The sequence below is a fragment of the Prionailurus bengalensis genome, chromosome B3 (genome assembly GCF_016509475.1).
Source record: "Prionailurus bengalensis isolate Pbe53 chromosome B3, Fcat_Pben_1.1_paternal_pri, whole genome shotgun sequence".
Taxonomy (NCBI): Eukaryota; Metazoa; Chordata; class Mammalia; order Carnivora; family Felidae; genus Prionailurus; species Prionailurus bengalensis.
The window spans coordinates 122007890-122030474 of record NC_057355.1 but is presented as its reverse complement, the minus strand read 5'-3'; the positions used below and the strand labels follow the sequence as shown (position 1 = coordinate 122030474).

Here is a 22585-nt window from a genome sequence, read left to right as displayed (position 1 = left end):
CCTTAAGAATTAAGTTTAAGAAATTGTCCAACAGCTCCTTATCACATAAAGAATGAAATCTAACCTCCAGGGCAAAGCCTACCAGGCTCGTTATGATCTGGCCAACTCTGACCTGTCTGTCCTCATTTACCTCAACCTGAGCCCTAAGGTGGTAGGTTCCACTAATACCTTTGGGGCCTCTGATCCCTCTCCTACCTCCCTCCACCTGAAACCCTTCCTGGTAAATTCTCCCACAACCTTGAACCTCAGCTCATGATACCCTCTTCCCTTCTGCCCTGGGTAGGTTCACAAGCTCCTTCCTGTTTGCCCGCATAGGTCACACCCGCCACCTTCCACTTGAAGCAGCCAGCTGGGTGTTGAAGCAGCCAGCTGGGTGTTGCAGAATCAGGATTTTGTGTGTTGTCCTCCTTCTGAGCTACGTGCTTCCTGGGGATAGAGGTTACTGGGTCTCTCTCACTTTTGTATCTCAAGTACAAAGCAAATAAATTGATGGGGTGCCCGGGTGGCTCAGGTGGTTGAGCATCCAACTCTTGATTTCGGCTCAGGTTGTGATCTTCTGGCTTGTGGGTTCAAGCCCTGCGTCAGGCTCCTTGCTGATGCAAAGCCTGCTTGGGATCCTCTCTCTCCTCTCTCTCTCTCTCTCTGCCCCTCCAGTGCACGAGTGTGTTCTCTCTCTCTCTCCCAAAATGAATAAAGAAACTTAAAAAAAAAAAAAAAGCAAATAAATTGAAAATAAAACCTCCACTTAGAGAATCCTAGAACTCAGCAGTGATCCGTCAGTTGTCAAATCCAACAGCCTGTTCCAGGCGCCCTATCCTGGTCCTTCCCAATGCAGAGAACACCTAGCTCTTAAGATTTCATCTCCCTTCCTTCTGCAGGGACTCTTACAAGGTCTCGGATCAGTTCTCTATTCACCACATTGACGCCAAGTTGCTTCCGGTGGTAAGAGTGCATCATTATTCTATGTAGCATCAAGAAAGGAAGCAATTCTGCCAATCAAACTACAACTGTGCTTCCTTGCCACTAGCATTTCCGTGTGTGTTCGCATTAAAAGATCTCTTTGAGATTTACTTAGAGATATGATCGTACAGCATCCTTGTGCATACACGGAAGAGAAAATAGAAGAAAAACAAATGAAAGGTGTCGCTAAAACTTCTCCAAGTGCAATTCTCCTGAAAGATTCTTGATCAAAGTCATTGTTTTTGTGTTTTCCCACAGAATCGTAGTCTCTGCCAATAAGGGAGCCAACCATGCTGTGCTTCTGAAGAATGTCCATTATCATCTCGGGGGTTACCTCCCAGGTCACTGGCCCCTTTCTGCAAGTTCTGATGTGCATGTGAGGGCAGGGTCAACCACATGGAGTAACCAGCACATAGCCCAATTCAGAGAGGTTGGGGGGGGTGGGCGGCAGTGCATGTTGAAACTGACGCAAGATGGTACTTCTCAGTCTCTTTCCAAGGCTCTTACTTCCTTTCCCTTCACTAGGTCCTTCCTCTTGCCCCCACCCCCACCCCCACCCCCACCCCTGGCCCCTCTCCTTCAGAAAAGCTTTCTCTAGAAAAAACTCTCCTGGAGGGCATTTGCATCAGATGGCTTTGCCCCACCCCCCACAGTCTCAGATTAGCAACCTGGGTGGGGCTGGAAATTTGCATTTCCAACAGGCTCCCAGGTGCTTCTCCTCTGGGGACCACACTTTGAGAACCACTGCTCTAGAGGATCTCATTAGATCCCCAAACCCCACTCAGCTAACACTCTGGAGCCCTAGGCCCTGAGTTCCAACTCTCCAGAGTAAAACCTGTGAACTGATCAAACTCAACATGTCCCAAACTTTGTCCATTGTCCCAACCCCTTGCCCCTTTGTCCTTGTCCCAGCCTATCCTCTCCCATTAGGAATATTCTTCTTTCTTGGTTTCCTTGCCGTCAAATAACCTCGCCAGCCCCCTAGCAACCTAAATTTGAAACCTAAGGGGCAGTCTCAATCCAGCCACTGTTCATTTTATACTGAATCCACTTCCAGAAGTTTCTCAAGTCCAACCTCTCCTTTTAACCCTTCTGCCACTGCTGGCTTGGATGCCTCCAAATGGATGGGCTATGAGAATCCGCTTCCTAACCGGACTGCCTGCCCCTAGACTCTCGCACGTCCAGACCATCTTCCCCGAATTACCTTGCTAAAATGAGATCTCATTAATTCTCTGCTCAAAAACCTTCACTGGCTTCCTGTTGCCAAGCACAAGCAGCAAAAACAATTATTATCTATTTAAGAGTTATATGCCAGGCACTAAACTAAAAACTTCACGTGCATGACTGCAATCTGCAATGACGTTCCAGCACCAGAACTGCTTATCAGCCCCATTACTCCCATTTCATTGACTGGGAAATTAAAGCCCAGAGAAACTATGTAACTTTACCAAGATGACCAAGAAAGAAATTGTCAAATTGGGATTCTAAGACCGGTCACACACCCTCGAATCTTGGTGTTACTCCATACTTTTCCTTCACAAAGCCTCCGAAGCCTGTGCCATCCAGCCTCCCGCTGCTTTCCCCACCACCCCGTCCTCTGCCACCAAGCACCCCCCCCCCCCCCCCCCCCCCCCGCGCTTCCAGCAGAGCACATCTGCTCCTCTGGGCCCCCGACTCCTGTTCTTTCTGCCAGTCATGCTCACCTTTCCCTCCTGTTTGCATGGAATTCCTCGGAGATGCCCTCCACCCCCCCCCCACCCCCCCAGGCTCTGTCTCACCTGACTTGCACTCTGGCTGTGATGTGGTCTTTCTCTCATTTCCCCCAGTGCCCTGCAGACAGCAAACTGTTTGCAGGTTTCATTGACTCTTTTCATACAGGTGAGGAAACTGAGACCAGATGACACAAGTCCCTGCCCAAGGTCAGCCGGCTGGTCAGTAGCCGGGCTGGGATAGCGACCTGGTCCCGACTCCCACTCACTCCTAGCTCTGTCTCTGCAGGCCCCTTGCCTCGTGCCCCGTGGGATCCCCGGCCTCATTGTCCAGGACAAAAGGCCTGGAGGTGGTCCAAGGCAGGATAACCCATCAATCATCTCCCTGCCCCTTCCTTGGGGAGTTTCCTTCCAAGTCTGCATCTGGGCCCCTGGTGAACAAACAGAAGCAGCGCCTGCCAGGCCTTCTTTCTTACTTGCTCTCATCTGAAGTCACAGACCCAGGAGCTGCTCCAGGGGCCTCCTGGTGACCTGCTAAGTTGGCCTCATGCCCTGGGGGCGTAGGGAGGGCTACAGGGTGGCTTTACCCTCCCCTCAGCAATGTGCGTTCATTTATTCATCAGTGGCTTCCACTCCCAGAAGAAAATCCAAGTACAGCATGCACCAAGCCTCCCCCCACCACCCAGACCCGGGACTTGGCCAGCCTCCCCTCCCCAGCCCCATCTCCTTCCCTGTCTCCCTCACTCACACCAGCCACACTGGCCCTCTTTCTGGTCCTGAAGCACATCAGCTGTTTCCTCCACCTGGAGCGCTGGCCCCAGGATTCTTCCACATGCTTTGCCTTATCTTAGAAGTCATCTTCTCAGCGTGGCCTTCCCGATCTTCTGTCTAAATTAGACCCCTCTCGTCTCATCATTGGCTCTTCTCTTTCACAGCACCTGCCTCAAGTCTGTCATGATGCATCTTTACCCGCTATCGTGTTTTCTGTCTGTCTTCCCCCCAGACGGCAACCCCACGGGGTAGGGGCCCTTGATCCACTCTCAACCCAGCTCCCAATACAGTGGTTGCGACTCAACCAATATTCAACAAAGAACTGAGTAACGACTTCATAAGCTCAAGCGTGAAGCAGGTGTGTCCCCCAAACACTGTCCTTTAGAAAAGAAGTCACTTAATATCTGAGACTTTGTGACATCTCAGAACAGAGGTGCTATGTCCACCACCTTATATCGACCAACTGCTCCAAGACCTCAATCAATGCTCATCATTCAACTGAATCAGTAACAAGGGGGTAAAGAGACGTCACACAAATTTAGTTATTCCAGGGAATCTGACCTCACATGTTGAGTGTCAAAAGCAGTAGAGTACCTCATACACTGTGGAAATCGTGCTTATACATTGACACAAATAGAAAAGAACTTCTCTGATGGTCTAGGAACTATACTTACAGCTCCAAAATGACATTTTTAGAAGCACACACGTACTCCTAAAGTTTTAAGTAACTAAGACAGGAGTAAAGACAGGGTGCTCTGAAACACTGTTGAATGACTCAGGAAGTGGCCCTAGAAAAGGCAAAGACACTTTAGTCAAAGGTCTGTGTGACAAGTTTGATAACTTCGCTTCACAAAATGTGAACAGAGGGGCGCCTGGGTGGCTCAGTCAGTTAAGCGTCCGACTTAGGCTTAGGTCATGATCTCGCTGTCCATGAGTTCAAGCTGTGTTGGGCTCTGTGCTGACACCTCAGAGCCTGGAGCCTGTTTCAGATTCTGTATCGCCTTGTCTCTCTGCCTCTCCCCTGCTCATGCTGTCTCTCTCAAAAATAAAAAATAAACATTAAAGAAAATAATAAAATATTTAAAAAAGCAAAACGTGAGTAGAAAAAAGTTTTTCAAAAATTATGGTATTTTTACATAATGTGATTTGAAGTATACAAGTATAACTAAAATTAACACATTGTTTTAAGTAGACATTTGACTATTTTATCTAGATCCCTGCAAGTTTCCATAGGCAAACTGGCCAAACTAGTTTGTCCTCGTGGGGAATACGGGGGATCGCTTTGGGGGGACCACCTTCCATGTGGACACACGGAGAACTTCCTAGGCACCAGGCACTGTGGGAGAACATGGGGTTTGGTGAAAATCAAAGTAAACGTAACCCCTGTTCCCTAGGAACTTAGCATCTCCTTGGGGACCCAGTCAGATCATAGCAAGAACCATGCAGTATGGTAACTGTTGTCGATGTGCTGGCAGAAGGTATCCAGGAGCACCCAGGAGGAGCACCATCTATGTCAGATGAGAGGGCTCGGAAGTGGAAAAAGGCTTCCCCAGAGGAAACGCCAGCTATCTGGAGACCTAAGGACAAAAGTAGGGCCTGGAGGTTCGGGGAGGCAGAGTAAGGAGAAGAATGTATACAAAGTCTAGAAAGTGATGGTGTGTGACGAGGTCTGGGAACTGGAAAACAGAGCAGTCAGGCGGACCCGCAGCCCACTAGGGAGCATGGCAGGGGTAAAGTTACCAGGACAATGTGGGGCAATCCCCGAGGACATCCTCAATCACGCTCTGGAGCCATGGCTTACCCATAAGAAAGACAGGAGACCGACATGTTCAGACATCGGTTCAGAAAGGTCTCCCAGGCAGCACAGAAGAAAACAGACTGGGAAGGGGCGATCCTGGCAGCCAGGAGACCAGACTAGAAGCACAGTGGTCGGTGGTGGCCCGGAACAGAGCAAGGCGAACAGAGAGACGCATTAGGCCAAGGGACATGAAGGAAGGAGATGGAACTGGACATGACTGTGGGGACGTTGGTCTGGGATGGGGGGCAGGAAGTCGAGTTCCGGGTTAAGACCCACTTCTGGCCTGCACACCAGGGAACCGACAACTGGGACACAAGGAGAGACGTCTAAGGGCAGGTAGGACTTGTTGCATTTGGGAGCTTCCAGAACATCCAAGCGGAAATGTTTTGTAGGTGCTGAAGGCTCTGGAGCGCAACGGAGAGGCTGAACTGGGACTCATTCATCACAAGCCCGGGCAGGAGCAGATACAGATACAGGGCAGTAAAGCGGGTCAAGAACTGAGAAGAGGAAGGGAAAGGGGGGCTGGAAGCTGGAAGTTGAGAGGGTTTTGTTTTCTTTGTCTTAGATTGCAGATACCACAAGTATTTCAATGCAGAAGGGAGGAGGCTAGGAAGTGAGAGGGTAAAAGAGAGGAGATAGTGGGTAGGAGGGTCTCCAGAAGTGGGGCGGGGATGGATTCACCCAGAGCCTGGGGCAGGAGACCATCCCTTGCAAGGGGCAGTGGGTAGTTCGGCTGGCAACAACTGAGGACATTCCCATCAAGAGCTTCCAGTTTCTCAATGGAACAGGAGGCAGGGTGACAGGGTCAAGGTTTGGGGATATGTCTTGGAAGAGTCCCCCAGGTGGCTCCCTAAAAGGCCACTTCATCAGTTTGGTACTCATTACAAAGGTTTTCATTACTGTGAGGTCAGTATCATAGTCCAGAAAGGAGCTCCATCTCTCAGGGCCAGACTCACATTGGCCAATTCCAAAACCTGACATATAAGCCCAGGGATACACATTCAAGTACAAAGAGAAACTGATGTGCCTAACCTACAAGATCACTCTAAGCAGAAGACCTGGGGGGGCGCGGGGGGGGGGGGGTGACTAGATCATAATCAGAAAGATGTTAATCACATCAACTGAATGTTTAATGACATCAGTCTGTCCCCAGGCTGACTCCCTTTTGGTAGGAGTGGTGCCTTTGTCAAAGTCTGCCTCCTTTTTTCCACGCCTGGGGGGGGTGGGTAGGGGGCTGATCAATCCTCTTTGATGAGCACATTTTTTTTCCCCCTTAGATATGCTAGTAAATTCGGTCAGGTTGAGGATTATCTCCTTAGCTGTGGAGCCACTGGGTCCCTTCGGGAAGGTGCCTTTTTTGCGTCTAAGCTCATCTGTTCTTGGTGTCCTCACCATCTCCAGCATGGACGACAAACTCCCTTTCACACAGAATCGGGCAGGCAAAGTTGCACTAAACACTGAACGTGCACTACTAGGGGTTTGATCCTAAGCCCCAGGAGGACAGAGGGACTGTACCTACCTTGTTCAATGCTGTAGTGCAGGAGAGCACACATTTTTTCTGTAAAGGGCCAGACAGGAAATGTTTTAGGCTTTGTGGCATCCTGCTGTTGGAGCACCAAAGCAGCCAGGTTCTACGTGAACGAATAGGTGTGGCAGTGTCCTAATCCAACTTGATTGACAAAAGCAGGCTTCAGCCTGTAGGCTATTCTCAGCCCACCTCTCCCGGCCCCTTCCCCCAGCCCCACAGTGCTCCCACCTAGCACAGCCAAGCACGCAGAGCGTACTCAATAAATGTTTATAGAAAAGAAATGGCTGGGGGTCCCTGGCTGGCTCAGTCGGTGGAGTGTGCGACTCCTGATCTTGGGGTTGTGGGTTCGAGCCCCACGCTGAGTGTAGAGGTTAAAAATAAAATCTTAAAAAAAAAGAACAGCGGTCTGAGGGTTTTTTCAAGTCTACCATGACATCTTTGTTTCTATAAACTTCTTTCCATATTGATGTAAGCATGGAATTGAGAGACTGAAGGGATCTAAGGAGACAGAATATGAGCTAGCATGACTTTAGAGCTTTGCCCAAGCATTTATATCAATTAGTGAATGGATCGTTCTGTGATGAGAGGCCCTCAGTCCAAGTTATCAGGCTTTTAAAACATGGCCTGAATATCCTCTTTATTTTTTTTTTCAGGTTTATTTAGAGAGAGACAGAGTGGGGGAGGGGCAGAAAGAGAGGAAGAGAGAGAGAATCCCAACCAGGCTCTGCGCTGTCGGCCAGGAGCCTGACGCGGGGTTCTCACTCACAAACTGTGAGATCATGACCTCAGCTGAAGTCAGACGCTTAACCGACTGAGCCACCCAGGATGCGCAGACGCTTAGGGGACTGCACCCTGGTTTGGAGCCTTAGGCTAGGCCTGCAAACTCACTCAGCTCTAAGCTTTAGACGCCAGGGTCTGGAGGGCAGGTGCTATGGTCTTTCTCTCCTGCCCCCCACCAGTACCTCTCTCAGAACACTCACACGGTGCCCGCTGGTCTTTGTGAGGCTGTCCAATTATTGGTCTTCCTCTTTATACTTTAACTATGTTTCCACATTTTCTACAACCATTATGTCCAGGAACAACAAAGTCAAAATCCACGTTAGAACAAAACCAAAGACTTAATGAAATGACTGGAGCAAACCATCAGCTTTACAGTGTACTTTTCCGGGTTCTAAACAGAAACCTCTTCCCGGTTCTAAAGGAGAACCAGAACTTGTGACAAAGGAAAGAGACAGGAGCAGCTGAGCTCTGAATGCACGAGATGCTGCTCTTTGTCCTCTGCCTTCTAGGAAAAGATCATTATCCTCTTTGTGGAGCAAATAATTAAGACTGTTTACAAATCCTTCAAGTGGGCTTTTGAAGTGCTGAGGGCACTCTCAGCGCCCGGGCCTCTGCGGAGGGAGAGCAGGGTTTCTGAGTCCGCCCCAGCCTCTACTTTCAGAAAATCTGATCCAGAACCCTCCAGAACCCTCAGTGAAGAACCACATGGAGTGAAGAAAACGGGATTGTCTCCTAAAAAGCAATTTTTCAAAAGCTGACCTCAAAGAATCTAAAAAATAATGGCAATCTTACCGAGACCATTTCCTGATCTGGGAAGAAAACAGTTGCCGTCTCAGTAACTTAAACTGGTGGAAACATGTCATGCTTATTGGTCACATATCCAATGATACAGATTGGCTCTCAGACTGGAGGTTTTCAACCCTGGCCGAGGCCGGAGACTCACAATTAATCACACAGTGCTTTTCAAATTCCGAGATTCCAGGGTGTCCTCCCAGACTCAGGAGTGTGAAGCTGGCAGGGACTGAAATGTGTGCGTGCACCGTGCTAGAGTCTAGCACAGTGCCTGATGTGAACACAATCCGTAAACGCTCGCTAAAAGCAGTGCGTATCATGGCTCCTTCTCAGGAAGGTGTAAAGAACCCGAGTCTGGGGTTCTAGGAAAATGTAATTTTAACTGCTTCACTCTTTGGTTCTGGTTGAATTTTTACCTTTTTTTTTTTAAAGGTTCATTTAAAAAAATAACTATTATCTGTAACTAAGATAGCCAAAATAATTTAAATCCTAAATCAAAATATACCGTTTTACTTACATCTATGTAATTACAAAAGCCTGCCGTGTACGATAAAACAAAGTGTGTGTGTCTTAGTAATAATACCGTCGTAAGTGACATTGTAAAAGTGAAAATCATACCTGCAAGCATTTATTTAGCACTTACAAAGCACCAGGCAATATTATAAGTGCTTTGTACATACCAACTCACTCTTCTTTTAACATCTCTATGTGAAGAAGGAATGAGAGCATTGCACCTTACCGAGAAGGACATGAACCCAGAGGGAAACCAAGGCAGCATGCCCAGGGGCATCTAGCTGTAACGGATGGTGCTGTCTCATCCAGGAACCCGCTGGACAACCACTACACCACAACGTCTCAACTAACAGGGAGAACTGGAAACATGGCCAATCTTAAGGCCCTCAACTAATTTAATGAATAAATAGTCACAAGAAATTTAAACAAATATTTGTTGAATGAAGACACGGAGAGTCATCCCAGGAAAGCTCAACCTGACTCTTCCAAAAATGAAATGGGAAAGGGGGGAGGGAAGACACCCTGAGGACAGCCAGGCAGGGCCAAGGGACGGGACAGGTGTCCCTGGGTTTGGTCCAGTCTGGCTGCAGTTTCTGTCCCAGTGGAATGGCATCACCCCACTTCAGTACCATGCACGAGGGGGGCTGTTTGTCCATCCACAATCAACAGCACCTACAGCAATGGCTGGTGCTTAGTGGGTGCTCAGTGGACTCCTGATGAAACGAATGGCCCAAGTGCTCTGCCCATGGCCTCCTGCAGTAACACCCTTGGCTACCACGTGCCAGGTTCATTCCTCTGGCTGGACCCTGTGCCATGAACTTGATAACAGCTCTGGGAGAGTGTTCTCATCATCATCCCCCATTTAATTCAGGGTGACTTTCCAGAGGCCACCCACCAAGGCTCTTGCACACCTTCATAGGAATCAATCACTCACATACCCTATGAAAGAGGCCGCCACCCTCGCTTGTGGCCATCAGAACACGATTCAGCTGCCACACAGGCACACTGCAACAGCCCTTGAAGACAGGCCATGCAGCGATCAGACAGGGTGAGTGGGTTTCCCTTGCTCTGATGGCCTGGCTCTTTCCCAATTGAGAAAATATTTGTGTTTCATTTGTGCCCCTAAAAGATCAAAACAACAACTCTTTCTATAGCAAGGAGTCTGGAACTTCAGGGTAAAATAACAGATTTTCTCCCCCAAAAAGCAGCTCGTTAGGGACACGCTCTTGACTGTGTTCCCCACACCAGTGAGAGGCCCATGCACAGTGCATTTGTGTGGGGTTTCCCGGGGTTTTCTGGGCACCACAGGGGAGTACCTGTGTGTCAATGACAGTGCTGGAGTTAGAGTCTCCTGGGGAATCCCGAATAAGAAACCCTGAGAGGCAGGAAAGGGGCTCTACCAAACCCCTGCTGTAGCCACGCGGGGACCGACCCGGCAGCTGACGGGAATCACCGGGTTTCCCCGCTGCACCTGCAGGCAAGGGCGCCCCTGCCCGCGCCCACCCAGCCCCTGCCCTGCCTTCACGCACCTTGGATGGTCCTCTTGAAGAAGGCCTTGCAGGCCTCGCAGGAGGCCACGCCGTAGTGGTAGCCGGAGGCAATGTCCCCGCACACGAGGCACAGGCGCTTGGGGATGGCGTTGAGCATGTACTCGCACTTGATGGCCGAGTCCTCCATGAGGCCGCTGGCACAGTCCTCGTAGCTCTTGCGGCACGGGGTGCCGCCCAGCCCGGCGCCTGCGAACATGGGCGGCGAGTCCAGACCGTTGGCGTGGGCGCCCAGGGCCAGGCCGAAGCCCCCGCTGGCGTCGGATGAGCCGCTGGGGCTGTGGTGGCTGAGGGCGTCGATGCCCGAGGACGGGCTGGACGGCTCTGTCTTGATGAAGGAGCCGCAGCTGGAGCCCAGGTGCCGGTCGTCCGCGGACATTCTGTTCAGCAGCCTGCGGACACAGAGCACGGACAAGTCAGCTCTGCGGAGGGTGCGGTGGGTGTGACGCCGGACCCAGGAATTAGCTCTGGGCTCCGGGCACCGAGTGGGCGGGGCGGCTGGGAGGGGCTCAACGCTAAGGCGTTGGTGAGATAAAATGCTGGCCGAGAAGGTCAACTGGTCAGGACACTGCACAGCCCAAAGCAAGTTTCTGGCATTACCCCCCAGAACCTTCTGAGTCCTCAAAGAGAAAACTAGGGTTTTTATTTTATTTTACTTTATTTTATTTATTATTATTATTATTAATTTTTTTTTGAGAGAGAGAGCACAAATGAGGCAGAAGGAGAGGGAGACAGAATCCCAAGCAGGCTTCACACCCAGGGTGCAGCCTGACGCGGGGCTTGATCCCCTGGCCGCTGAGATCATGGCCTGAGCCACAATCAAGAGTCTGACATTCAACCCACTGAACCACCCAGGCGTCCTTTAAAAAACTACGTCTGTTGGGGCGCCTGGGTGGCTTAGTCGGTTGAGCGTCCGACTTCAGCTCAGGTCATGATCTTGCAGTCTGTGAGTTCGAGCCCCATGTCGGGCTCTGTGCTGACAGCTCGGAGCCTGGAGCCTGCTTCCGATTCTGTGTCTCCCGCTCTCTCTGCCCCTTCCCCGTTCATGCTCTGTCTCTCTCTGTCTCAAAAATAAATTAAAAAAATAAAATAAAATAAAATAAAATAAAATAAAATAAAATAAAATAAAAAACTACGTCTGATCGATAAACTTTAGATTAGGCACCCCAGCTCTCTCCAAATTGCTGGCATAAGGGGGACAGACAAAATAGCTGGCCAATCTTCCTGCACAACAAAAGTACATGGTGGCTGTGGCTGGAAGTCTGAGCGTGCTAGGCCCTGGCCCAGACCCCCTCAGTACTGTGACCTGATAACCCCTTTCACCCAGCTCCACTGAGGCATTGGGTAAGTCCAAGCTTGGTGCTTCCCCAACATGCCGCCATCACTGAGACTGGGACCAGACACACCACCAAGGCACCTGGCCAGGGCAAGAGGCAGGGCTGGTGGCAAAAGCTGCTCTCTGGGGTTTGTCTCTGGCCCGGGGCACATCTGGAAGGTGGCTCCAGGCCCCCTCCCCCTCCCCGTCCTTAACCCTTCAGCAGGCTGGCTTCCCAGCCCCACCTGGCCCCAGAGACTGTGTCTCCAGGAAGTGACATGAGGGGGCCCCTTCCAGCCTTAGGTCCTCGCATCCCTAGCAGTTTCTTCACCCTACATTCCAAGCTCTGAGCGTTCCTACCTCACCCACAGAGGCAAGGGAGCATTACCAACATGACAAGGTCACTGTGAAGGGTCCTAAAGGTTACCTAAAATGAAAGTCCCTTCTCCCAGAACCATGCTGGGTCCACCTGTCCTTGACCTGGCCTGGCTGTGTGGAGGCAAGGAGCTGGCCAAGGCTTATGCCCGTGGAGCAGGTGAAAGGAAAGAGAGAAAGATCTTGGAGAAGGAAAAGGGCTGAATGATCAGTGGTATGGCCGCATTAGCAGAAAGATGGAGGGGTCTCAGTACCGGAGGGTCCACTGGGTAGCAGCCATGGTCCACCTCTAATAATGCCCAGAGGGAGCCCCTGTTTCCTGAACGGCCCTTTGAGGAAAGGACTGGTCACCACCAGGGAAAGGGCTGCTTTGCAGCACCCACAAAGCCCACCCCCACACCACCAAATGCAATCTCACGATGGGAGGGGCCGCCGTCCCCGGTGTCACTAATGATTTCATAGTTAGTACACCTCCCGAGGGGTTGTCCCATCCATCTACATTTGAACATCTGCAGGGACAGGGAACTCATTGCCCCACAGGTGGTTCTAATCAGAAACCGGGAGCTGCAGATAGAAAGATAAAAGATCCATGTGAGGTTACTACTCTCAAGTTTATCTACTGGAATGCAGCGTCTAAAGATAGAGGCTCTCAGGTCTCTTCTGTTCCAAATGTAACGTTCCCAAGTCCCCTGAGACGCCCTCCCACAAGCACCGTGTTTCCCTTAGATCGGCAGAGGGTGCCCTAGTTGAGGGTCTCCTCTGGGTCCTTTTATAGCTCTGGCTGGTGCGCTGTGATCGTCCTGGGTTCCATATGACCACCTGCCTCCCCTCCATCCACCAGCAGGTCCCTGGTATGTCCACAGGAAACGCCATCAGCCTGGCAAGGCACAATCCAAGCAGAAAATCTGCCCCGGTAGGCACCTTTGGGTTACCTCCCCACAGCGTCTCTGCACAGGGCAGGCAGGGAAAGCTGACCAGGGCTCCTTCCACCTGTAATCCTCTCCTGCCCACTGCTTTAGGCTCTGCGGGTCACAGGAACACCCCAGGCCCACAGTGACGAATCCTGCCGAGGAGATGGCTCCCAGACTCCAGCCCTCCCTCCCCACCCCTCCCTGAAACTCAAAAGAACTCCAGAGGTTTCGGGAGATACACTTGACGTTAATGGTAATCACAGCAACAGCAGTAGTCCCCCTACCCCCTTATCCGCAGTGTCAGTTACCCGAGGTATCACCAGGTCAACAGAAGCCTAACACCACGTCACAATGCCGACGTCATCCACCTCATTTGGTCTCTCTCTAAAAGTAGGCCTTTTATCATCTCATCCTCGGAGACTCCAGGGGCTGAAGGAAGCAAACTTGACCCTGGCCTCCGAGCGGCACAGAAGTCCAGCCACTACTTTACTGCCCGCATCCCAGTTGTGTGTGTTTGGACAGGGGCAGGGTCCAAGGACTTCATTCCTCTTCTCTTTCCCACGACCGGGATTTTGGCACCCCATCCCCACCCCGCCCAGAATGTCTTATCTAGGGAGAGGCCACACCTATTCCAGCCACCTGCTGTGTGCCAAGTGCTGGCCAGAGGACAGGAAAGGTCATGACACACACAGCCCACAATCTCAAGAACTTCGTTCTCAGGGCGCCTGGGTGGCTCAGTCGGTTAAGCGGCCGACTTTGGCTCAGGTCATGATCTCACAGTCCTTGTGTTCGAGCCCCGCATTGGGCTGTCTGCTGACAGCTCAGAGCCTGGAGCTGCTTGGGATTCTGTGTCTCCCTCTCTCTCTGCCCCGCCTCCACTCACGCTCTGTCTCTTTCCACCAAAAAAATGAATAAACGTTAAAAAAAATCTTAAAAAAAAGCTCATTCTGTCTCAGGAAGAGCAGACTAAACAAACACAAGTGTGCAGAGCACCGGAAAGAGCCAGGGGGTACTACCCTCACAGGGGCGCCCTTCCCCCCCCCGGCTCCCGCCGCTGGCCCCACCAGTCTTCATTCATTCACTTGTTCATTCATTCATATTTGCGGACTGAATGAATACCCCTCCAGGGGGGGCACAGCTTCTTTTCTGTGTGGAAGATTCCTTCCAAACTTTTCTGTTTTTTCAAGCTTAGGAGTTGCCGGGTCTGTCCTCTGCCCCAGAGGCTGGCCTAGACCAGTTCAGTGGCCATCCACCAAGGGCGGTCACACTCTGGATGCCTCCTTTTCTACCACAGCCTTTTAGTCATCACAGCCCGTCTGCCAGACATTATCCTCCCCACTTTACAGAAGAGAAAAGCTGGAGCTTGAAGCTTGTCCCAGGTCACCTGAGGGACAGGAGAAGCTTGTACCTGAACTGTCCCTGTCTGACTACAGACGCAAGCTCTTTCTTCTGTGGCGCTCTGCCTCCCGTCAAACCAGGCCTCTGAAGGACCTGCCTCCAGCAAGAGCCTCAAGCTTAAAGCCCTCAAAACCTGCAGAGAAGAGCTCCAAAGCCCAGAACCTTCCTCGCAGCCATTTCTTGACCTGCAGTGTGAGAGTCGAGAACTCTCTGGGGGCACAGAACCCTTCTAGGCTACCGGGTCCTCGATGCACCAGGCAAGGGACAAAATTTGCTGGAGAGGCCAGACCCTCCACGAAAACCTTGTCTCCAACTCTCCTGACCTCTGGCACATCGTTCATGCATTCCAAAGCAAAATTTAAAGGATGGGAAAGAAAGAAGCCCAGGAGGTGGGGGGAGAAGAACCGGCCGGAGGAGCTAAAGAATATAAAAAGCATTTTTTTTAACGTTTATTTATTTTTTGAGAGAGAGAGAGAGAGAGAGAGAGAGAGAGAGTAAGAGTGCAAGCAAGGGAGGGGCAGAGATAAAGGGAGACACAGAATCTGAAGCAGGCTCCAGGCTCCGAGCTGCCAGCACAAAGCCCAACGCGGGGCTTGAAACCCTTGAACCGTGAGATCATGACCTGAGCCAAAGTCAAGACGTTCAACCAACTGAGCTACCCTGGAGCCCCTATAAAAAGCATCCTTTAAAACGCTTTTTAGGGGTGCCTGGATGGCTCAGTTGGTTAAGTGCATCCTACTTCAGCTCAGGCCATGATCTCATGGTTTGTGAGTTTGAGCCCCATATCAGGCTCTCTGCTGTCAGCACAGAGCTCCCTCTCTGCCCCGTTCCCCTCTCCCTCCCCCTCTTTCTCAAAAATAAACATTTAAAACAAATAAACTGCTCTTTAAAGCATGCTTTAAAAAGAGTGTGTGTGTTGGAAATGCAATGAGGAGGGGGTGGCAGCAGGTCACATGTGGCTACAAGGTCAGCGGAGATCAGAATGGGCAAGCGTCCACTGCAGCAAGCAGTCAGGAGGAGGCAGGTGATGTCGCCAGGGAGTGTCAAGGCTCAGTGGGGATGGAGACCACTGTACCGTGGCTGGAGGAGGTCATGAATGCAACAATTCTTTCCAGAAGTTTGGCTGCAAAGGGTAGAAAAGGATGTGAGAGTGGGGTGCCTCCTGGCACACCTTCAGACCTTCAGGCAGCACCATTCCCTTGAACTTGGGATCATGGGGGCAGATAAAGAATGTTTTGTTGTTATTGTGGGTAATTGTTGGTTTTCTTTGATGAGGAGGGGCGTGTGTTAAGAACACAACCAACAAAACTAAAAGGTAACCTCTGTATGGGAGAAGATATTTGCCAATGACATTATCAGATAAAGGGTTAGTATCCAAAATCTATAAAGAACTTATCAAACTCAACACCCAAAAACAAATAATCCAACGGAGAAATGGGCAGAAGATATGAACAGACACTTTTCCAAAGAAGACCTCCAGATGGCTAACAGACACATGACAAGATGCTCAACATCACTCATCATCAGGGAAATACAAATCAAAACCACAATGGGAGATCACCTCACACCCATCAGAATGGCTAAAATTAACTCAGGAAACAACAAATGTTGGTGAGGATGCGAAGAAAGGGGAATGAACCCTTCTGCACTGCCAATGAGAATGCAAACTGGTGCAGCCACTCTGGAAAACAGCATGGAGATTCCTCAAAAAATTAAAAATAGAACTACCCCAAGATCCAGCAATTACACTACTAGGCATTTATCCAAGGGATACAGGTGTGCTGTTTCAAAGGAGCGTGTGCACCCCAATGTTTTTAGTAGCACTATCGACATAGCCAAAGCATGGAAACAGCCCAAATGTCCATCGATGGATGAATGGATAAAGAAGATGTGGTGTATATATTCAATGGGATACTATTCAGCAATCAAAAAGAATGAAATCCTGCCATTTCCGACAACACTGGAGTGTATTATGCTAAGTGACATAAGTCAATCAGAGAAAGACAAAAATCATATGATGTCACTGATACATGGAATTTAAGAAACACAACAGACGAACACAGGTGAAGGGAAGGAAAAACAAGGTAAAAACAGAGGGAGGTAAACCATAAGAGACTCTTAAATACAGAGAACAAACAGGGGGTTGCTGGACGGGAGGTGGGGGGGATTAGCTAAATGACTGGTGGGCATTAGGGAGGGCACTTGTTGGGATGAGCACTGGGTATTAGATGTAAGAGATGAATCACTAGGTTCTACTCCTGCAACCATTACTACACTATATGTTAACTAACTTGAATTTAAATAAATATATTTAATTTTTAAAAAAAAGAATGGAAGGAACTTAAGGTTTTTAAAAATTATGGGATCCACACTTTGCAGTTTGCCTTGGGCGATCCTGATCCTACCTGCTAAGTACCCATCGCCCCCGCTTTACTCCCCAAAGTGGGCAATGAATTGCATGGTGACTCTACGTTCAATGCTGATGGTAAAGAACAGATCAAGATGCACAGACTGAAGATATAAAAGGTAAAAAATGTCCGCTTTTCCCAAATTCCAGTTCAATCTTCACCAGAGTCAACTGAGGTGCTTGCTGAACAGGTGGCTGCCTGGGCCTGACCCGACCACAGTCATAATTTGTACATGCATCTCTGCAAGGGGGGCCCAGAAGTCTGCATTTTCAGGTTGGCTTGTTTCAGCAGCCCAGTTGTGACTTTAGGGGCATCAGGTTTGAGTACCATAGGAATGATGTGGCCAGGGGGCCTGGCAGAGGTTTGATGTGAATCTGGAACGAAGGAAGAGAAAGGAGCTGAAGCAGTAAAGCGGGGTGGGGGGGAGGTTGGCCGTGCACAGGGGAAGTCTGTGGGTGGTAGAGGGGAGAGCTGAGAGCCCTCGCCTCCCTGTCCCCTCCACTCAGTCAGTGAAGGGAGGCACAGGGAGTGAAGGCTACGGGAAGGAAGTCTGGAAAAGGAAGAGAGTTTCCAATAGCAACTGGGAGGGGGGTGGTGGTGGGAGGAGAGAGCAGAAATCGGGGCCTCCAGGGTTCACCAGGCCCCTTCGCTCACATTGCAGGGGCACCAACGCAGGGGGCGCCCCGTCTCCTCCAGCAGCTTAGATCTGGGTTTCTCAACCTGGGCGTTACTGACATGTGGGGCAAAGGACTTCTTGGTTGTGGGGCCATCCTGTGCACCGCAGGGTGTTTAAGAGCATCCCTGGCCTCTACCCACTAGATGCCCCAGCCAGGGCAACCCAACCCTGGAAGAGACATTGCCAAATGTTCCCTGGGGAAAAAAATCACCCCAGAATGAGAACCACCGCCATAGATGTATGAGGAAAGAGGGAGCGCAGGGCAGGCCGCAGTGGGGGGTTGGGTGGATGAATGGTGCAGGTCTGGGACAGAGGGGGTGAAAGCAGAAAGTGCAGAAGTGGAAGGAAACAGGGGGAGGGACCAGGAACAGGGTGCACTCCGGGACTTCAGGCTGAGGGAGAGCAGAGGAAGGAGCGAGAAAGTCGGGGGATTGCAGATGGGGTCAGGGAAGATGTCAGAGGTGGAGGCTGTGGGCCAAGGCATGGGTGGGGGGAGGTGGCCACAGGGTGGGTGCTGCGATGGCGTACAGGGAGGGTGCAGCCTCGCGATGAGGGGACGTGGCAGACGCTTCAATCCGGGGAGGAGGGGGTCACACGGAGTCCATCATCTGTGGTTGGCTGGGACCCAGTTCCCGACTGGGTCGATGACTATTGACTGTATGGGAGGGACAGAGGCCCCGTGGAAGCAGCCTCTGCAAGAGCAGAAGTCAGTGGCTGCAGGCCCTCGAGGCATCATTCCCCCCCCCCCCCCCCCCCCCCCCCCCCCCCCCCCCCCCCCCCCCCCCCCCCGTGATCCATGCGGAACAGCTAGAGCTGCCCTGGCCTCAATTTCACCACCATCTGATTCGGCATGGCCTCCCTCCCACCCCAGCGCGCTCTCTGCCCCTGGCCCTCTTCACATCCAGCGTGGAGCCTTGTGCCTCAGAGTGGCCTGGCCTCCAGGGGTGCCTGAGCTCACTGGAGGAGCGGGGTGCGTGGTGTCTCTGCTTCTGCTGGACAACGGAGTGGGTTGAAGATTTTCTTCATATGGAGACCAAAAAATCTTAGGGAACTCTGAGTGAAACCCAAACAGTTGAGCTATTTTGCCACACATCTGTCGAGGAAGAGAAACTCCCGCGTGCCAGCAAGAGACAACTATAAACTTTTACGCTGGACTCCCAGGGACCTGGCCCCCTGAGGACGGCCTGCTGGGCAGACAGCAGGAGGGAAGCTTCCGGAGGAACAGTTCAAGGAGGGAAGCGCGCTTTGAACTGGCCCGGTTAGCCTAGGGCCTGGCTTGCTTTCCTCTGTGGGACAAAGCCCACCTCACCTCGCACAACACAGCAATCCGGGAGGCCTGCAGAGGGCTGCGCCTACAGCCCCCTTTTGGCTCTGTGCTGAGGCCACACTTGTAAGAGCAAAACCAGTGACTGTCACGTAAGGGTGACAAGCCTGCACGCTGGCATCAGATGAGCCAGTTCTGCCACGTATTAGCTGCTGACTCTGAGGCCAGCCTCAGAGTGCCCATCTGTAAAATGGGCCCAATCACCTCCTTCATAGGATTGTTCTGCGTGAGCATAAACTAGTGTATGCAAAATGTGTAGCCCGAGCTGGTGCCCAGCAAAGCACTCTGCAGACGCTGGCTTACTGTTGTGATTCTCCCCCGAAGCCCCTTCCAGAAAACTCATCATTTGGCCGCCTGTGGTCAAACCCAGCAAAGCTCTTCCCTCAACTAAGTCCCCAGATATAGAATGCAGGATGATTCCACAAGGAACTTGCCATTTACCAGGAGGGAAAGTGGTTGGTTAGGCAAATTAAGAGGATAAATAAGCCTAAAAACGGCAATCCACTATACAGAAGAAAAATGGTTTCTGAACACTTGAGAGACTCTTATGTACATTTCTATAATTAATTCGTTAGCCAGGGGCCACCAGAGCGATTCATTATAGCAGACCCTCAGACCCTCCAGCAAAGCTTTATTTGTTATGAATCAGCCCCTCAAGGAACCTCAAAGTAGCCCAGCTAAACTTCCTTTAAAAGTCTCCGGGTGCCTGGGTGGCTAGTCACTTGAGTGTCTGACTTCAGTTCAGGTCATGATCTCACGGTTCATGGGTTTGAGCCCCGCATCAGGCTCTGAGAGGCTCTGTGCTGACAGCTCAGAGCCTGAAGCCTACTTTGAATTGTCTCCCTCTCTCCCAGCCCCTCCCCTGCCTGTGCTCACTCTCACTCACTCTCCCTCTCTCTCTCTCTCTCTCTCTCAAAAATAAGTAAACAAAAAAACCCTTTTTAAGAATACAGGGGCGCCTGGGTGGCTCAGTTGGTTAAGTGTATGATTCTTTGTTTCAGCTCAGGTCATGATCTCACAGTTCATGGGATGGAGCCCCGAGTCAGGCTCTGTGCTGACAACATGGAGCCTGCTTGGGATTCTCTTTCCTTCTCTCTCTGCCCCTCCCTGGCTTGCGCTCTCTCTCTCTCTCTCTCTCTCTCTCCCTCAAAATAAATAAATAAATAAACAAACACAAAAATTTGTTTTAAACATTAAAGAATATAGAAGGAGCCCTTAATAGGGGATGGGATGCAGAGGACCACATGGCTAAATGTGAATAATGTCCCCGCCTCCTGTTTGGATAGGGATTCAGGCGCACTTACTACACAGGAGGAAGGGAGGAAGCAGGGAAGGGAGGGAGAGAGGGTGAGGTGGCCAATGATGACAAGTATTAGGAAGCAAGGATTATAATTAATCCAATCCTATACATATGAGGTCCAGTAATTATATAATTTTTTCTTAAACTCACGTATTTAATTCAAATGGACTTTCCCCCTGAGTAGTCTAAATCACCTATTTTAATATGTGAAGTTCTTATCAGTTGTATGTGATTGAAACCTTACATATGTGTATCTTTCAACAGTAGGTCTGTTTTCCTGGACAGACATACTAGCACAGCTGGGGTCAGTGGCCTGTAAGTTACAGATTCTGCTGTCCACCCTGGCGACCTACAGATGAGGGACTAAAGCCCCGAGAAGCTGGGACTCACTCCAAGTTACTAACTAGAGAGCCAGGCTGGTTGGGGTTGAGAGACATAGTGAGTAGTGGTGACCCCTCCCCCCCCCCCCCCCCCCCCCCCCCCCCCCCCCCCCCCCCCCCCCCCCCCCCCGCCGCCGGGAGAACGGGCTTACTCTGGCAGGGCCCCACCTGCCACCCTCCATTGCCAGGATGCTACCACAGCACCGCTCTTGTGGTGGCTCGATTTTATCTGGTCCCCTCAGAATACTTTTCCTAACACTCCTCTTCTCTTTCTCCCCTTGGGGCCCTCTCTGGGACCGAGGACTGCAAAATGACCCAAAACCAAACTGGCTTCAGCAAGAGCCTGCCTCCGCCTGTGTGCTGAAGCTATGGCAAAAATCTGTAATTAAGCATCTTGTCTTAGAGAGATTAGTCAAAACCAGACTGGTCCCGGACAACTGATTGAAATCTCGTTCCACACAAATTACGGCATGGAAAATAATGATGGGTAATTAGTGCCTTTCAATCGGGGCTTTTTATCCATGATTTTCCAGGCCGCATCCATCATAATGAGAAGAGAGAAGTTCTGCCGAAGCAGGGGGAGATGAGTGGATGCAGAGTGGGAGTGCCCCGGGACAGCTCGGAGGCTCCATCGACCAGCCGAGCTCCGGCCCGCAGCGGACAGCCTCTGTGGCTCTTACCGTGGCTCTCCGCAAATTAGACTAAGGGGCCCCTCTGGAGAGACTGATCCCAAACCTCAGCCTTCACCTGGGTCCTCTTAGTGGAGTCCCCTCAAACAAGACCCAGAGGTGCCTCGTGGCTCTTCCGTGAGTCCCCTTGGCCAACTCTGGGCTCCGAACACCACAAAAGGGAGTGTTTAGAGAAAGGGCAACATCAAAAATTCAGAATATGCCCCCAAACACACCGCAAGGATTCTTCCTTTCAATAGCTACCGGAGATCTGACATCTACGAATTGATCTTAACTTCTGTGGAATCTGGTCTTATTTTCACCTTGCATCAAGCTGTGATGCGGTATAAACATCCCACCTACTGTCACTGAATACACCTGGCAATTTCTAGATGGTACTTGATTCTCACGGCAGCCACGGTGCTGGGCCACAGATCTCAGTGGTTGGAGCTGGACTGCCTGAGTCTGAATTCCAGTTCTGCCTCTTCCAGGGTATTTAACCGTTCTGTGCTTCAGTTTCCTCATCTGCAAAATGGGGGTGCTGATTATAGTGCACACCTCAGAGGGTGGTCTTGAGGATTAGCGAGTTACTACAGAAAAGGGCTTTTAGAACAGTGCCTGGCACATAGTACGTGCTCAGTAAGTAAATGCTGCCGGTTATGACAGCAGCCCTTTCTGGGTAATGACATGGCTTCCATTAGGTGCCCCTTAAACATCAATCTCACCGCAAGCAAGACTGTTTACTCTCTGTCTCCCAGCGTTCATCCATCCGGGCACTTTCCTATCTACCATTCAATCACGAATCTGTGTACCTCTCAGTGTGCTGGAACTTCCACCAAGAAAGTCCCTTTTTTTAGGCCATGGGTCTCCTTATCCAGGTACTACCGGAACCAATTGTCAGAACTAACTAGCCTCTCTCCTGGGAGCTGACACCTCACTCCAACACTCCGTCTCTCACATGCATGCTCATGCATGCGCACACACACACACACACACACACACACACACACACACACAGCTCCGACCCGCGGGAACTGCCACATTCTCACAGACCTCCACCCCACTGGCCCAGCTGATTGACCCAGGGGTGTGCAGCCGACTGGCTGGGCCAGTGAGTCTCTCCCATGAGACATGTGGTGATGGGGCTGCCTCTCCAGGGACAGATGCAGGAAGAGGGACAGCTCAAGAAATGAGCAAGGTCACACTTTGCATCAGTGTGCGGCAAGGGAGGAAAAACTCGCAGCTGGCAGCAGAGAAGGGTGCTGGCCAGGGGCAGAGTCCCCAGGGTCTTAGTCATTGTTGGAAGCTGTTCCAAAACGCAGGAGCACTCTGCTCAGGTGAGCGAGCACAGCTTGACCCCCTGACGCAACCTCGCACAAGGGGGACTCTGATACTTAACCAAAAGGGCAACTCATTCATTCATCCACCCCTC

The 22585-nt window shown here is 51.0% G+C and overlaps 1 protein-coding gene across 1 annotated transcript in view; it reads right to left on the bottom strand.

The window, feature by feature from the left end:
* The window catches only part of ESRRB (estrogen related receptor beta), a 112262-nt gene that overhangs the window by 46626 nt on the left and 43051 nt on the right, over nt 1–22585 (bottom strand). The window contains exon 2 of the mRNA XM_043556692.1: nt 10381–10790. Within this exon, the coding sequence (XP_043412627.1) occupies nt 10381–10790 (410 nt within the window). The remainder of the gene's footprint in view (nt 1–10380; nt 10791–22585) is intronic.